The 17809-nt window shown below is 40.8% G+C and overlaps 1 protein-coding gene across 6 annotated transcripts in view; it reads right to left on the reverse strand.

Annotated features, from left to right (window-relative positions):
- foxp4 (forkhead box P4) overlaps positions 1-17809 on the reverse strand; it is a 127137-nt gene that overhangs the window by 13684 nt on the left and 95644 nt on the right. For all 6 annotated transcript variants that reach the window (XM_046874934.1, XM_046874935.1, XM_046874936.1 and 3 more), the window contains 6 exons: positions 16684-16788; positions 8759-8846; positions 6088-6171; positions 3688-3889; positions 3464-3540; positions 2989-3090 (listed from right to left, as the gene is read on the reverse strand). In XM_046874934.1, the coding sequence (XP_046730890.1) occupies positions 2989-3090; positions 3464-3540; positions 3688-3889; positions 6088-6171; positions 8759-8846; positions 16684-16788 (658 nt within the window). The remainder of the gene's footprint in view (positions 1-2988; positions 3091-3463; positions 3541-3687; positions 3890-6087; positions 6172-8758; positions 8847-16683; positions 16789-17809) is intronic.

Here is a 17809-nt window from a genome sequence, read left to right on the forward strand (position 1 = left end):
TTTCGGCATCTCATCGAGGGGTGGGGGGTGGTTGAGGAGGAGGGGGTCATATTTGTCTCCGTGTGGCCATATTAACCGTTTTTACAGCGTTCTTAAATACTGATCGGCGTGACGCAGGCGTACGGCTAAACGCTCCCCAACAATTAAACACTCCAGGATACAAGGAAGTGTAATGGCTTTAATGAGAAGACGCGATTAGCCTAAGCAAGAGTCTTTAGTCCAACACAGTGCTTAACAAATCCAAGAAAACAGACTTAACAAGCCTTAATAAATAGACCCGTGTACAATAACCTGGCGCTCGAGCTTCCCACGTCGCTCCAGGTTTCCTTCTTTGATGTTAAATAAAGATTTACTGTTTAGATTTGAAGTGCAAAAAGGAACACTTGACCCGACATCAAACAGTCGTGTGGAAACGTGTGGCGGGAGTGTGTGCTGAGAAAAAAGCGCGTTGAGATTTATAGATACGAATCACGGTTCGAAGCGAGGTCCGTCTTTACACCTAAGGGACAGCCTGTGACTGATCAATGACTTCCCCCTGCTCTTTCCATGAAATATGAAAGGCCATTAACCGAGCCGGAGAACGTAGAGGCCCATTTCTATATTTAATATCGTGGCCAAACGACTGGCAAGAGAGATCGAGAGAGAGCAAGGAAGAGAAAGAGAAAGAGAGCGAGAGAGAGAAAGATTATGTGGATATATTACAAAAGAGAGGGCAAAATGAGAGGAAGACAGTGTCGGATGAGAACAGGACAAAGCACGCCTATTAATTGTTAAATTTCATAAAAGTGAAATGAGACGTTACGGATATTCGGGCCACCTGTCTTCTCCTCTGCTTCACCTCATCACTCCATCACCGACCTCTCTAAACTGCTCTCGAGGGCTAAGCCGTTCCTCCTTTTTTCCTTCTTTTCCTTAAATACACTTTTCTCCTTTCTTATGTCTTTGTTCTGCACAGAAAACTGGAAGTCCTAAAAGTGCAATTCGGTGCTGTATTCATCCACAAACGCGGTGCGAAGGAGGAAAAGAAGTGAGGAGGAAAGGAAGTGGAAAGAGCGGGAGAGAGGGATGAAGCGGGAGAGTGGTTCTGTTCTTTTTCACTATCGGGTCTCACTTGTCTATGTAGTAACTGTATCACATGTGGTTTAAAGTGTGTGACTAGACATCAAACACACACACTTACACTTACACTTACACTTACACACACACACACACACACACACACACACACAGACATAAATACGCAGTAGGCTAATCATAGTGAGTCTGTGTAGACAAGACGTTAGCTGTGGTGCCCAGAGGAGTGGGAGGGAGAGATTCAAGACTGCGATAGAGCGGCACGGTAGAACAGTGCCAAGCCGAGGTAATCAGAGGGCCGAATTAAACCAACCGATAAGAAAACGACGTGCCTGTGGTGTGATAAAACACAGCTCTGTTTGTGTGTGTGTGGAGACGCATACTTGTGAGTGACAGAGCATGAGTCCTTGTCTCCTCCACATACAGTAAAAAGAAAAAAAGTTCCAAGCCTTTAAACATCGAGGCCATCCAGACTCCAACCAGTATAAAAGAGTGACTCCTAACTGGTCTCCAGTATGTTGTGTGTGTTCTTGTCCATCAAACTTTTTTGTTTCTGCATTCCAATTCTTGGTGTGCTTTTTTGTTTGAAATCTATCCAGCATTTCTTGCTTTCTGCTTGGGTTAGAGACCAGCAATCAGAAGGCTGACATTAAACAGTGACATGGAAGGCTTTGGTAGAAAAAAAATACAATAAAAAAAACATGCCTAATGCAAAACACACATTCACACACACACACACACACACACACACACACACACACACACACACACACACACACACACACACGCTCATACGCACACTAAGCAGTTTAGTCGCTTTTCACAGAATATCCATGAAATGAAACTATCACACTAATGAAATCTGGATTTCTCTTCGCAATGAGGACACGAGAGAAACGATACAGGAATCCTCGAGGGCTCTTTCGATACTTAAAGGGTTCTACCTGATCTCCTCTTTGACTGGGGAAGATCTTGAAGATTTCTCCTCCATATTCTGCAAATGTTTGCGCCTGTTAGTTCTAAAGCTGCGCTTCATAATTACTCCTATATGATTAGATTTTTTTAAGGTGGTTTCATTTTTTTTAAACCCTTGAGCATGGCTTATCAACCAGACCTCATGAGGAAAAAAGTATCAAATCAAATAAGGGCAATTATACGAGTTGTTAAGAAGGTGTAAGGCAGAATTTCACACTTAAGATGAACTCTCTTTATAAGAATTGACTTTGTATTGCATTATGCGACTCAGGGGTACAGTAGCTCTTTTGATACTGTATTGTCGATGCTGTTTTATCTACTTAAGACCCTTTTTTTGGAATGTCTGCTCACTGTCTGACAGGACAAGGAAAGAAAAAAACAATATAGTCCCCTTAGTGAAATGTTCTCCTCTAGCAAACCCCAGGCAGAACGTTGGCCTGCTTTTTCTTTTTTTTTGCTCCCACAGTCACACAGGAGACAATAGAGACGGCGGATTGGGACAACACAAAAGAGCGGGATAGACAGAACGGAAAAGAAAGCAGGCGGGGTCGTGCCCTAGCCGGCCGGGAACAGAGTTGGCATCATTAATTACGGCTGCATGTTATCAGAATGTGGCCCTTGGCACAGGGGGCAGAATTTACTACTGTTTGCATCAGGCAGAACAATGGCGCTGACTCAGTGTGTCTGCGGTTTAGCCGTGTTGCTAGGTGGAGGGAGCAGCCGGCCTTACAGGCAGGACGCTTACTCAATAAAATGACCACACGAAACAGGACTCGAAGGCTACATTCGACAAATAAGCGGGCTCGTTTCAACAGGATTGTTTGCATTCAACAGGTACGTGGACTACTATGAAACGAAAGATCTAACCGGAGCAAACATCAGGCTGCATTGTTGGTAAAGAGAAGGAACTTATGATGATTTTACAGTTTCATGGCTCACCTTCCAGGTTGCTGTGTTTCTCCTGAAATAGGCGAACATTCGCGTGAACCAGTTGTAGATCTCATTGAGAGTCAATTGTCGCTCAGGGGATTCAAGAATAGCCTAGGAGAAAGAGAGAGAGAGAGAAAAAGAGAAACAGAGTGAGAGAGAGGGGGGGGTGATTGAAAGTGATTGAAATGGCTGCTATTAGAGATACATTAGTTGATGAGCCATCTGCAGTTACTGTGTTAGAACTGGAGGTGTGCATTTCAGCATGGCTGACACTGCGCTCGGAAATGATCATAAATCTACAGTTATGAACCCCTTCCCCTTCCCCTCCACACACACACACACACACACACACACACACTCCTCTCTTTCTCTTACACACAGACTCAGGACTCCGAATCCAACACCCTCACAAACTCATTTTGTCTCTTTCAGTGAATTTATTTGGTTTAATTCTACAGCGTAGGTTCCGGATGCGGTGACTTACATGCCGTATCAGAGACGCGTACGTGAATGGAGGTCTGACGTCTGCGTTTTTGTAGAATTCGCAATTCTGGGCGAGTTCTGTCAAGACACACACAAAAAAAACCCCCACATAGTTCAGTTAAAAAGTTAATGTCAGCAAGTCAGGCCTATATGACAAATGTGTAACCGGTTTTGTGTGTGTGTGTGTGTGTGTGTGTGTGTGTGTGTGTGTGTGTGTGTGCTGACCAGATGCGATGGGGGTGCAGTATTTGTCAGAATTGCGCCGGCGGATAGGACCGACACCGTGTAAGCTAGAGGAGCTGATGACGGACGGGCCCTGCCTCAGGGGGGTGATGGGAGCTGCGGCTGAAGTGGGAGGGTGAGGTAACCCCTCGGGGAAAGGCTCGCTGTCCCGCTTCAACAGAGAGGCGCTTGATGCCAAATTCAGCTAGAGAGAGAGAGAGATAAAGAGATAGAGAGAGAGAGAGAGAGAGAGAGAGAGAGAGAGAGAGAGAATGAAATAAGTCATAGTCAATAAGACATTCCATATGAGCCTTTATATTCTGTTCAGTTCAAAATTAAACCATTATATTAAAATTTTTTGCCGAATGTATTTGTATAATAATCAGTAAAAATGATACGAATTAAAAATACAGTTTGGAAAATATTTGAAATCTTTTAAACATTTGTAATATCATGCTCTGTGAAAGTTTTTCTTTTAATTATTACTGAAAATGAATATGGACAATAATTTTAAGTAACATATTACAGAGATTCATTTAATTAATCTTATTTGATTTATCTCTATAATATTCTATAAATCTATAATATTTATTTCTAGGGGAAAAAAAAAAAACGACAACAAATAAAAATGTTTAAAAAAAATAGTTATGACTATTAATTTATGTCTATTTATATAAATTATGTAGAAGCTAAATCAGTTATATAAATTTGGATCCACGCTCCCACCACAAAGCTCCCCAGTCGGCCACAAAATAGTTTTTTTAGAAGTTCAAACACGCCTGGTTTACAGGATCGGGTTTCATTGCAGCTTTGATTCTTACACGCGCTGCTGTACAATAATCTCCCGCCTTCTCATTACAGCACGGGGGGAAATCTAATCGCCGTAAACTCGCTATCGCTCCCATGCCGGGACGCGAGCGCCACACCGGCCACGCCAGGACTCCGTTATAAGACAAATCTGTAAGATTTCACACATGTGCATATGCGCCAAAGCTCCTTAGCGGAGTGCAATTAAAGTGATGCAAAAGGAACAAAAACAAAGCAATACAAAAGGGAGGAGGAACACAATCTGGCAACAAACAGCACGTGGCTGTGGTTAGACGCCCTCGCTGGTGTTGCCCAATTAGCTACGGCGGGCGTGTGGAGGAGCGCTGGGAGATGGAGGCTTTTCCAGGGCTGCTTGTTTTCCTCTAATTAAAACCATCACAAGCACGAGCAGCAACCGAGAAAGGACCACCCCTCCCCCGCTCCATTTCTTTTTGGTCTTTCCTCACCTCCTCTCATCACCAAGCCAACCTGGCCCATCTCCAGTAATTAGGGGGGCAAAATTGTTTAACAGGTACTCAATTAACGCTGGCGCCGTGCCAGCTTGCCATGATGCCCGCTGAACAGCCGTGGCTGAGGACGCCGTCCTTGTGAGGGACGGATCCAAGCTCCCCCCCCTAACTGACAGCGCAACAATGTGGGGGGGGCCCTCTCGCCTGCGATCCGGCCGCGACTCCGAAACAAAAATGGAGACGGCGCCTATTTTTTCTTCCCTTTCCTTCCCTCCGTCTCGTTTTTTCTTTTTTTATATCCCTCTTCCAAATTAAGACACTCCAGTTCTAATTGTCAATTAATTTCAACATCTTCATATTTTAATAAGACTCCTCATCAATCTTGCCATGAAATATTCATTAGACACCTAATCACTGCGAGTCGGGCTTGGCGGCTAAGAAAAGGAAAAAAAAAATTGACAAAAAAAAAAAAAAATAAAACGCACAGCTTTGTATTAACTGAGAAGGTATGGGCTACATTCCCTCGCCATCTCTTACTGTCTCACCCACCCACCCACACACACACACACACACACACACACACACACACTTACAGACAGCGCACACAACCGCAAGCCTTTTCATTTGTGCAGTAGCAGAGACTAGTCCAGATGTAAGTGATTAGTTGGTGTATGTCGGGCCTAACACTGAGCCTGTGTTTAAACGGCATTTGAGTCGCGTGTTTAGACACGCTATTAATAATTCAAGAAAACGTGTACTTTGATAATCGGTAAACAATTGAAACCTTCACGTTGCATACCGTAACAGGCAACAGACAGGCCAGGTTTTTTCTTTTTTTCTTCAAACTTTCAGAGCGCAGACAGCACAAGAGGAAAAGAGCAGTTCTTTCAAACGTCAACAGAGGGCACCGTTTTTTACTTTGGACATACACTACACACCTACACACTACATCACACACAGACTGACTGGTTCAGACTTGATGGACCATACACTTTTTACCTACATTTATAAAAAAATATATTTTTTATGATTTATAGACAAAATGTAGAACATCTACAAAAGATATGATAGCAAAGATGATATATACCTGCCTAAGCTCAGGCAGGGTCAAAGGTCGAATACGTACAGGTTGGTTGAAAGGCTTTGGCTCTGACGGACGCATGTGTAAGTGGGTCATCATGGCCTGCAGACGCTCACTTTCCTTGGCCAGCTGTGATCAAACACACACACACAAACACATTACTATTGACAGAACAATAAACTACAAAACCATATAAGCAGATTAAGAACATGCGTTTGATAAATGTTTTCTTTTTTTTTTTTTTACATATACCAATTTAAGCAACAGAAAACACTGGCTGAACTTATGATTATCGGCTGATTATCCAAGTTTCGTGCAGATTTAGTGATCGCTGTACAAGAGGCTCAGCCAAATTACTAACAAAAATAAATAACAAATCCGATTCTTAATGTATTAATTCAAAGACAAATACCAAGAACCCAGACTCATTTCTTACTAAATAATCGTATTAATTATATTGCCTGGTTATAAAGAGTTAGTGTAGAAATATCTGTTGCAATTGCAATCACCCAAGTCTTTTCTGGGTGTTGTATGTTTTACAAACTCTGAGTGTGAGAGCAAAGTGATCTGGTGTCATTTTACATTAATAATGTAATGCATTTCTTGCATGTTTTAGATCTTTTGGTCTGCTCATAAACAGATTCAACAGTGACGTTTTTCCCCTGATGTTGATTCAGCATTTGAGTAAGGAGTCTCCAGTGTCTGCTTGTCTCGATAAACACGCAAGCTCCGTTTTGAATGAAATGAATGGCTGCATCGGGATATGGGACTTTTCCAGCCATGTGTGTTATTTTTCCTTCACTCGCACTAGAAGATCCAAACCTGTTCCTGCATGACAACGCCTCTGTGCACAAAGTGAGCTCCGTGAAGAAATGCTATCCATGGGTTGGAAGGGAAGCTCTTGATTGGCCTTCTATAAAGATTTGAACTCAACCCTACTGAACAGCTTTGGGATGAATTGGAACACGACTGCACCCCAGTCCTTCTCATCTCACCTACATCAGAACCTGACTTTACTGACACTCTTGTAGCTGAATAATCACAAATCTCCTCAAACGCATAATCTGGTGGAAGATTTTTGTCCATATAGCTAGCGTATTAGTGTATTATATGATGTAATGCTTAGTAACACAATGCAATGGTTTCCATAACTGTTGAAACAAAAAAAAAAGCCAGTTCCTGGTAATGCACTCAGCCCTCTATAAGTGACAATACGAATTTATTTTTATTGAAGAACAATCCGCTCCATATTGCGTTACGTTTTACCGCTTCATGACTAAATGTTTCGTGACTACAACGTCCAGCGCAATCCAATTTGGAAATTCCAAATAACGTGGCGTATTTATTCCGCAGGCCCTTCAGCGCGCGGCTCGAGGAAAAATGTCCCTGCTGTCAAGTGCTTATTTAAGGGTAATTTCCTCCTGTTTCTCGGTTTTCCACTCTGTTTGTGTTCTGCTCGCGCCGGCCTGTTTATTTTTGCCCGTTAGCTTCTCCGTGTAATACGGCAGCGATCATGCTCGGTACCAGATGGAGAACAATACCAAAGTACCTCCAGCCAACGAGCAGTGGACGAAAGGACGGCGAAATCTAGTGTGAAAGAAAAGCGTGCTTGATGACAAAAGCCCTAACGTGTGCCTTATTATGGAAAAACCCAGCCAACTATTCTTTAGGAAAAAAGACCCTCCTGCTCAGTGCTCTGACAGCTTACCTCGCTCATGTCTCTAAGCATTACAGTCTGTGTGTGTGTGTGTGTGTGTGTGTGTGTGTGTGTGTGTGTGTGTGTGTTTCTCTCCCAGACTATGTTTTCTGTAGCCGGTGGGTTTTTTCTAACGTGACCTAATAGTGTGTCAGAGTGGGCCACCGTTAAGCATCGCTACACACTCTTCCAGACAGCCTCACCATCCAGTCTGATCACACCCACAGACACTGGAGAACATCTCAGCACTCTGATGTGAGCTAAACATTTGATTGACGCCAAGACGGATATGTCTTAGCGGGCGATTTGACCTGGAGGAAGAACTATTTTGCTTTTGGCGGATGAAGGCGATTTTTTTTCCGGCTCGGAAGTGATATACAAGCGAGGAATAAAATATGATGAAGGCATACACTGTTACAGGGACACGATGGTGTGATTCTTATATGGATTAATGTATCGGTTATCGTCCCATAAGTGCACATCTGGAAGTGTTTAATTCCTGTAATAACACTACATTTCGCATGATTGTTCTTTTTGTTTTTATCCATTTATAGCTACATTTCATTTCATGTCTCTTAGAGTTCATAAGAGATTGTGGCGTTAGCTAGAAGCTGAGACATTTGAGACTCCTCCCATAAATGTATTAAACAAACAAACAAACAAATAAATTCCTCCAACATTTTGCCAAATCAATAATATTGTTGGCGGTCTCAAATATGTCGAGGGTCTGCTATACAAGTGTACACAATCTGTACACAATAATGTGTGACAGAAGCATCAATAATTCGATTAAAAACATAATAGAAATATTTTAACTTCAAATCTGCAGTGACATAAAACTGAATCAACACCCTTCTGACCAATCAGATTTGAGAATTAAACTTTGTGGTATCAACTAATTTCGGACTAACACGGCAACATTTCTGTGAAAGCACCAAAGACTTAAGACTATTTTAGGTGGCAAGGTGTGTGCACATGCGTGTGCGTGTGTGTGCGTGTGTGTGTGTGTGTGTATCTTACCTGTATCTCCAGTTGCTGGACGACCTGCATCTGCACCCGACACTGGGCCGTGCTGCGGTCGTCCAAGGCGTGTTCACTGTTGAGGTGCCTGAGAAACGAGCAAGAGAGAAGGGATATATTACATATATATTACATATTACATATTAACATATTAACCCTCATCTTCAATATTCATAATTGTTACACGATATAATGTTAACGATACAACTGGATTTAAACAAGCAGCAAAATATGCTGAGGTTGTTTTTTTTTCGTTTTCTACAAAAAAAAATTATATTTGAGTTCTAAGGATCACATGATACTGATCCAAGAAAAAAAACGCCACTGACATGAGATCAAACGTAAAACCTTAATAACGCATGATGGATCGGCTACTATTAACCAATCAGAGCTTTATTCAGACACTGTGTGGAGTCACATTTCCCGTTTGTGTAAATCATTTTATTCATATTAAAAAAGCCAAACAGTCAAGTCTGGAGTAAATGTGTGGCCTTATAGGTCTTATAACGTCTTAAAAAATATCAGTGCATCCAAAGAAACTTAATGTTGCACATCCTAGATATGTTCATGCCATGACAATATCAGCGATATCAAGAAAAAAACCAGGTAAGGTCATGTGACTGAAATTAAAAGAACCGCTTTGTTTTCACAGTAATATTGTGTTAAATATACCGTATTAACACGGAGGTCTAAATAACTTGAATATTCTATGTTTTATTGCAGTTTAATCAAAATTATCTGCACGAACCAAACTAAATAACAAAGAATAGCAGGAAACTAGTGTAATTATAAAACAAAAATTGTGTGATTAAAAGGGACTTATTATAATGATGCTGATGTAAAAAAAAAAAGAAAAAAAAAAAGAAAATCAAACTGAATAAACAAAATAGTGAAATAAAATAATATTTAAATAAAACAAAAGAAAATAGTGAGATAAAATTTAAAAAAAAAGTGAAATCAAATCAAATAAAACGGCAAAATGAAATAAAATAATATGCCAAAATGAAATGAAATAAAACGGTCAAATTAAAGAGAAAATAAATAATATAAAATAAATAAAATAATCAATAAAATAATGAAATGAAATGAAACAATTAAACCAAAAATAAATCTTTTCTTCTGTCACTACACATTTATTAATACACATCCTCATGCATCCAAGTAATTAATTAACTTGACTCATGTACTTTATAGTTTAAAAATGTTTTAAATATTTAAAATAAATAAAATCATTTAACATATAATTATAACTGCACCAAATCAGTTTACTCTTTAAACCAAAGGAACATTTTTCACCAGAGCCAAAAAAAAAAAATAAAAATCTAAGAAATTTAAAACACTACAAACAGAAACTCAAAACCACACTTAAAACTCAATCCAGCTTTGCCTGTCGACTCCGAGATCATAAATACACCCGAAGGGCTTACAGAGAAACCTGCCAACATGCTGAGGCATCTTTCACCATCGCATCTCCCGCTATCCGTACATCTGCTGTCTTGCCTCCGTTTAACACGTGCAAACACACAAACACACACACACAATTTTAGGACTGCTGCGGAGACAGATTAGGGTGTGTGCAGCATGTATTTAGTGCTGCAGCCACCGCAGCCTGACAACACACACAAACACGGAGGTCGCATCCAAGCGAAGATGTCCCGGCCAAGCATGACTTCATATAAACAAACAGCCACATCAAAAAAAGAAAAAGAAAAGAAATCAGCCACTAGATAGTTTGATTATTTTCCCATTCGAGCAGAAGAGGCTTGTGTCCGACCTCTGGGCTCTATGCTGAAGGAAACGCTCCACAATTTGGGCGGATTTCCACCCAAAGAAACACTTTTCACCCAGTGTATGAACTCTGTTTCCTTTATTGTGAATATATAAATAATATTAGCACATGAAAGGGGCAGCGAAAGAGTGTAAGAGTGTAGTATTGTGCAGTGTTGCGTGTGTGTGCCTGGGTGTGGGGAGCATGTAACAATATAGTGTTGGGCAATTGTTTTGGGATAAACATTAAGAGGGGAAACAGGAATACACACACACACACACACACACACACACACACAAGCACGCACGCACACGCAAACCACTTCTTTTTCAGTTCTAGTGTGGATTAAATACAAATATGATAATTCTGTCACATCCCTCATTAAAAAAACTAAAACGTCACAGATTTCCAGGTCCGATCTAAAGACAGGACCATTGACTTTTTACTTTATTTTTTGAGAAATAATAATATGAAAAAAAAGAGCGAAAAAAAATAAAATCGTGACCTTAAAAAAAAAAATAAAAAAAATAAAAAAAAAAGATTGTGAATTTAAAAAACACCTGGACATGATATCATTTGTTTTTCAGGGAACAGTCAGTAAATCCAGTTCCCAATCAGCGAGTCATCCAAGCCGTGTTTTTTCTTCACGAAGCAATCATCTAACCTTTCCAAAAAAAACGAAACAAACAGATGACGCCCGGAGAGAGTGAGAGAGAAGAAAAAGAATGAGAATGAAAGAGCGTGAAAGGCTGATGAGCTGAACGAGTGCGGATAAAGTCACAGTGAGAGGTGTGTGGAGGATCTGAGGGAAATGAGAGTTGGAAAAAAGGAAGGAAGAATGTGCAGAAATGGGGAATTTGGAGTGGAAAGCGCACACAGAAGTGTGTGTGTATGTGTGTGTGTGTGTGTGTGTGTGTATATACACTGTGTCCAGCAAATGGAAGGTCTGGGTGTTAAACTGTAAATAACCCGGATAAGGCAGGATAGAAGCATGCTGAGAAAGATCACAAGGTCTCCAGTCATTCTCCATTACAGGAAACAAACAGTTTAGCATGCACACACACACACACACACACACACACACACACACTTACTCTCCACATTTCCACTAATTTGCTGATCCACTACTCATTTGCCCAGGAAACACCAATAATGATGTCATAATCAGCAGGTGTAGACGAGGTCACATGACCACACACCTGGTAGGGTGATATTACCTAGAGCTCAGAGGTCATGAGAAAGTCAAACCTGGGAAAGACAGACAGATGGAATGAAGGTGGATGTCCCCAAGTGGAAAGTGGAATAAAGTGGAAAGCCCAGTAAAGAATCCGCTTTTTAGGGTCCAAAGGTTCAGGGATTAGTCGATCGCATGGGGACATCCTGCTCTTTCTCTTTTCTTTTTGCTGAGTCATATCTCATAAGAGCTGATCTATGGATCGCCTTCTGCCTAAATCTCCTGCGATCGCTCTACTCATCGGGGAATTCCCCCGCCATCGCGACTTTCTCGTCCTCTTTATCTTAATGTCTTCATTTATCTCTCCATCGCTGACTGATTGACATACAGTAATAGTGTTAAAAAAAAATTCTCTCTTTTTTTTTTTTGGGGAGGCGAACAGTGAACAGGCAGACGTGAGGAAATTAAATGAAAACAGTGATGTCATATTCTCCACTAAGCCAGACGCAAGATAGCCCCCTCTTTCTACATGTGAATGATGATAAAAACATGATCTCACTCTTTGCTTTCCCTTTTCTTTTTTCCCCCGCTTCTTTCTCTGAACTGAAAGACACACCACATGCTTTATGGCATATAATAAACAGTAGCCGCACTTTTTTTTTCTTCCAGCAGAGCCGACAATGAGGTACTGTTTACTCGCAGAGATCTAAGCTGCATTTACGACACAACTGAGAGAAAAAAAAAAAAAGAAAACGAAAGAAAAAAAAAAAGTCAAGTACCAACAAAAGGCCTGAGTATTCGAACATATGTAGTCTGGACATGCCGGAGAAAAGTGAAGATCATTAAAGAGCTAAGGGGGCAGGAGAGCGCAAAGAAGAAGGAAACGATGGGGATTAGTAGTGAATGGAGAGTTTTTATCAAGCTTGCTCTAATCTTTAAAAAAGCAAAAAATAAATCAAGGAATAACAGCAAAGGAACAGACGCTACAAGTGGCAGGCAGCCAGATGGAGCTATAGAGGACAAAAAAGTAGAAAGGCATGGGGTGGTGGGAGAATCATATTCAAACTTATGCTATCTTACTTCTGATAAAACCACTGGCCAGGTCATGAAGGGCGAGAATGACAGCATTATCTGTCCCTCCTACCCTTCTTTTGCTCATTTTCCTTCCCTCTTTTTTTTTCCCTCCATTTTCCCCTAACATCCCTTTCTGTGCATGCCCCGGGGCTCTTTGAAACGAGACACCGCGCAACCAAACAACAGCTTTGCTCTTAAAACTTTCCCAGACCCCCGGCCCTTTGATGTTTGTGTCAGCAGCCGTCATCTCTCCGCCACTCCAGCTCCCCCTAAACCCCATCGCTTGCACTGAGCGCGCTCCCCGGGCCAGTCGCCAGGGACGCTTTGAATAAAGTCTTAGAAGAGGCGGAGTCCCTCAGCCCGAGGCTAAAACCTCTGCATCTAAATGTGGAGGAGACACCTGACGTGATGGTGGTTCGCTAGGACCGGCGAGGACCCCCGTGACTCAAGAGGCTGATAGACATCATACAGGCTACATAAGATATGCCATCAATACAGTCACATTTGACTTCATTAATACTAATTTGATGTAATATCCCTCGGAGTATCACGGGGCGTGCTAAAAATTATCATTTGGTTTACCAAATGATAATTGGTTTGTGTCTACCTGCCAGAATTACCTCTGACTTTATTTATCTACTTGGGAGTTTCATTTGAAATTGCTTACTGTTGCTAATTTCCAGCCCTTGACAGGAATAAGTCATGCATGAAGCATCGTACACAGAATGATGAATTCTGAGTCATAACAAGCTGAACACAGAAGCTTATCGTTTTTGAGAGGAATACGGTTGGAAAATTGACCTTCGTTTAGCTTTAAAACAGGAACTCGGTGTTAGCTTCAAAGCAAAAACGTTTCGAGAATGTAAGTTAAGACGCACTTCATCGGAATTTCGCAGCTAGCAACAAACGGCTAATTTTCAGTTCTGTGTAAACCGAGCTGTCGCTGAGAGCTCCTCGGAGAGCTACTGAGGGAAAAAACATATGTCCATAATTATAATTGTGTGCATTTGATAATATGTGGCCAAACCTGACACTAACACTAACAAGCTAATTGTTAGTTGTTGTGTAGCGTTAGCTTGTTCGGAAAGGTGACAAAAAAACGCTAAATATTTGGATTTGAAAGCGACATTTCAAACTCAAACAGTAAAATAATGTTATATCACAGGCGAAAAAAAGACTGCAGTGTATGATTTTATACCGTTCTATGCTTTCAAATGATGATGTCTTATGTAGGTTTCTCTAGACGTTCACTCCCTTAACACACCAGTTCAGATTTTATTCTGTAAATGTATTTATTCTGGGGTTTATTTTGAGTCACATGCCTTTCAAGATCATTTTAAATATAGTGTTCTATCAAATACATTTATGAAAGAAAAACTCTATTTCACAAGTAAGAGAAGTATGCATAGTATACAGTTTCACACAGAGTATGATATCGATGACATTATAATAATTTCCACTACAAATAACAGTACAGACCATTAAAACCATTGCCAAATGTATTCCTTTATGAAGTGTGCATCTCATTAAGTCGTTATTGTCAAACCAAAGAAACCACTGTACTGGAATCTGGATGCTTAATGGTTCCGTAGTGGTGTCCAGTTCATAACAACATGCGATCTACAAGTTGCCAATCGTGTTCTATTGGTCCTTAATGGTAACCAATAGACATATTATGGCATTAAAAGAAGGCAGCAAATTGCCAGTGGAGTCCGAACCGTTACGATTTCTGTTGAAACCAATACAACACTGTGTAACACTGAAAACGATGCTCCCTTCCTGCTTTATCAATATTGTGACAAATCTTTCATTACCACTCAACAGAAAAAGTAAACAATAAATACAAGGAAGGAAATACAGGAAGAGGAAGAGAAGAGAGAATCAGAAGAGGCTCGCAGGTCTCTAGGGCAGTACATGACTCAGCCTCGTATGACAGGCGGACGTGTCAGCCCTCTTCCGCTGTGAAGTCTCATTATTTTAACACACAAAGACAACGGCGCTGTTTACGGCCCGGTCCTCGCTCTGATCTGCTCCTCTCTTTATCTTTCAGAACCCCCTCCATCCCCGAAGACTGCACTACGCTCCAAAAGAGCGAGGGATGGCGAGAATAAAGACGGGGAAGGGGAGGTGGTTGTGTGGTGGTGGAGAAGAGCAGAGGGAGCTTCCTATTTGATGTCTTTGCTAGCGTCCGAGAAACAAAGAGCTCTAATTGTAAATGAGCTAATTAAGTAAGCCGCTAACGAAGCGTGAAAACAATTTGCCTGACCCGGCAGAGGGATGCTGGAATGGAGAGGGAGAGAGAAAGAGAAAGAGAGATGAGGGGGAGGAAAGGATGGGAGCGGGGAGTTAATCAGGGCCTGGCAGCTTTAAGAAGTTACAGGTACCTGATGACACACACACATATATAAAGAAAGAAGAGGGCAACAGGAAGGAAAGAGGTTTTCAAGGGATATGTCACACTATGGTTGCTCAGTAGGGCATAAACTCTGGACGTGTGCAGACTGGCTTCCTGCATGAGCATTAAGTGCCTCTTTTGGGAAGGAACTCAGAAAGGAAGTTAAAGTTGAAGATGAAGGAGAAAAAAAAAGGCTCACCAGGATAAAATTTCTTTTTCCCCCCCTTTTTCGTTTAGTCAGAAGGGAAGCCAAGATAAAATGAAAATGTCATGCAAACCCATTTTTAATCCTTGTCTTTCTGCATGCTACATATCAATGCGCTGTTCTATACTGCACAATGTAAGTCCTGGTTGTCTCATACGATCATACGTGTAGTTTCTTGCTTTGACCGCAAGTCAAGACCACAGTTAAGCGCTTGAGTGTGTGGGAGAGACAGAAATGTAATTAGAAACTTGGTGTAAATCAGCTTATAACATCTGGACTACCAGTGTTCTTCCTGGTTCCTGCTTTCCAGCTGTTTTATCCAGAAGATGTTATGATAAAACATCTCAGGCTATAGCATGGTATTTCAAAATTTCCCAAAAGTCAGCCAGGAGGAAAATTATGAGAGTGGTGAGGACGGTCAAATATGGCAAAGAGAAAAAAAACAAAGAAAATAATTAAATCAATAAAAAAATAAATAAATAACAATAAAAAAAACCACTACTAATAACATTGTTCATAATAAAAACAAAGAATATGAAGGCAAAACCCTGTAAGTCTGTGAGATGGAATATGACTGTGTTTCCAACCAAAAGTTTACATCCAGCCAAATGTTTACATGTACAGTATTTATATTTTGATGTGTATATGGACAATCTATTTGCACAGCCTTCTGTACTGTACTGGTTGGCACTTCTGGTCTCATGTTGTCTGTTGTTTTTTTTATAATTTTTTGTTGCACGTGCACTTTTTGTTGTTAGTTTAAAGTTCTGTGTAGTTCCGTGTTTCTTTCGTTCATTTATGTTGTTTGCTGTAGCACCATGGTCCTGGGGTTAACGTTGTTTCGTTTCACTGTGTACTGCACTGTAAATGGTTGAAATGACAATAAAGCCTACTTGACTTGACTTGACTTGACAGGAAGTGTTTTTCTCCAAATATAAGCGGAGAAAAAGGTGAAATATAATTTCTGTTGTATATAAACAGAACATCAGGGTAAAGGTGAAAAAAAGAAAAAAAAAGACCATGAGAAAGCCTTGGTCACTGAGCTCCGAGCGCTTCATTTAACATCGACGTGTGTTTGTACGCAACGTTCAATCCCACCGAGACGAAGAATCTCTCACTCCGTCACAGGCGGTAGCATCCTAATCCTCCACCTCGCCGTGGAATTCAGCCCTCCTTCAGTTCAAACATTGCACCTAAACATGGCTTCTTACGTGCTCAAATCGCCTTTTTTAGATCATATCTAAGTGTGTGTTTCTATGTATGTGTGTGTGTGTATGAGGAATAAAAACAAACGAAACAAATCACTCACTTAATGAACTGGCCCATATCTTCACAGAGCGCCTCGCATCCAGGCCATTTGCACTCTCCGTGGCCGTAGAGTGGGTGTGAAGCTGTGTGTTCCTCATGGGATGAGCTGAAGAAGCGGGAGTTGAAAAAATGGAAAAGAAAATGAAAGAGATATAGTTAGTCCAAAATAAAAATATAGTTTTTTTTCTGATCTCAAAGGTTCAAAGTTAATATCTATCTGTCCATCCATCCATCCATCTGGATCATACAGACAAACGTATTGGGACACCTGACTTCTTCAGCCTTTCAATGTGGTTCTTTTCCACAAAGTTGGAGGCACACAATTGTATAGTATATAGATGGTCTACATGGATTGGAGAGGAAGATCCTGAGTGGCCTGCTATAAAGATCTGACCTCAATCCTATTGAGCCCCTTTGGATGAACTGGAATGCTGACTGCACCCCCAGGCCTCCTCAACTCACCTGGCTTTACTGAAACCCTTGTCTCTGAATGCACACAAAATCTACACAATCACACTCCAAAATGTAGTGGAACATCTTCCCAGAAGATTGGAGGTTATTATAACAGAACAAGGGGACTAATTGTGGAATATGATGTCCAAAAACACATGAATTTCACAGTCAGGTGTCTACAAACTATATATAAATGGGACCAATTTTCCGATATTGAAAACAGTAATCGCAATCTTTTTTTATAACCTTTAAACGAACTTTGACGCACCAAAAGAAATCCCACCATGCTCTGTTTTTTTATCTACATTTTCCTACAGAGATGGTGAAGAAAAAAAAAAAGAAAAGAAAATAATAGAATGAAATAATATGATAAATATGATTCAGGGTTGGGAAATAGAGGTGATGGAAGAACTTTTAGACACAAAAAGATCATTGTTTTCCACATCATCCCCAAACACACCTTGAATGCAGTTCGCAAGGAACTGGCCAGGTTATACAAACAGAGGCTAGCTGTATCAACACTAACACACACCGAGTGAGCACACAGTCTGCGTGCAAGTCAAACAGCTTTTAGCTATACAGTAACCGCATTGTCAGCATAGAAAACTTCCATCGAATTAATACAAATTCACTGCTACAGTGAATCCGGAAAATATTCACAGCGCTTAACTTTT

This window comes from Silurus meridionalis, chromosome 19, assembly GCF_014805685.1.
Source record: "Silurus meridionalis isolate SWU-2019-XX chromosome 19, ASM1480568v1, whole genome shotgun sequence".
Classification (NCBI taxonomy): domain Eukaryota; kingdom Metazoa; phylum Chordata; class Actinopteri; order Siluriformes; family Siluridae; genus Silurus; species Silurus meridionalis.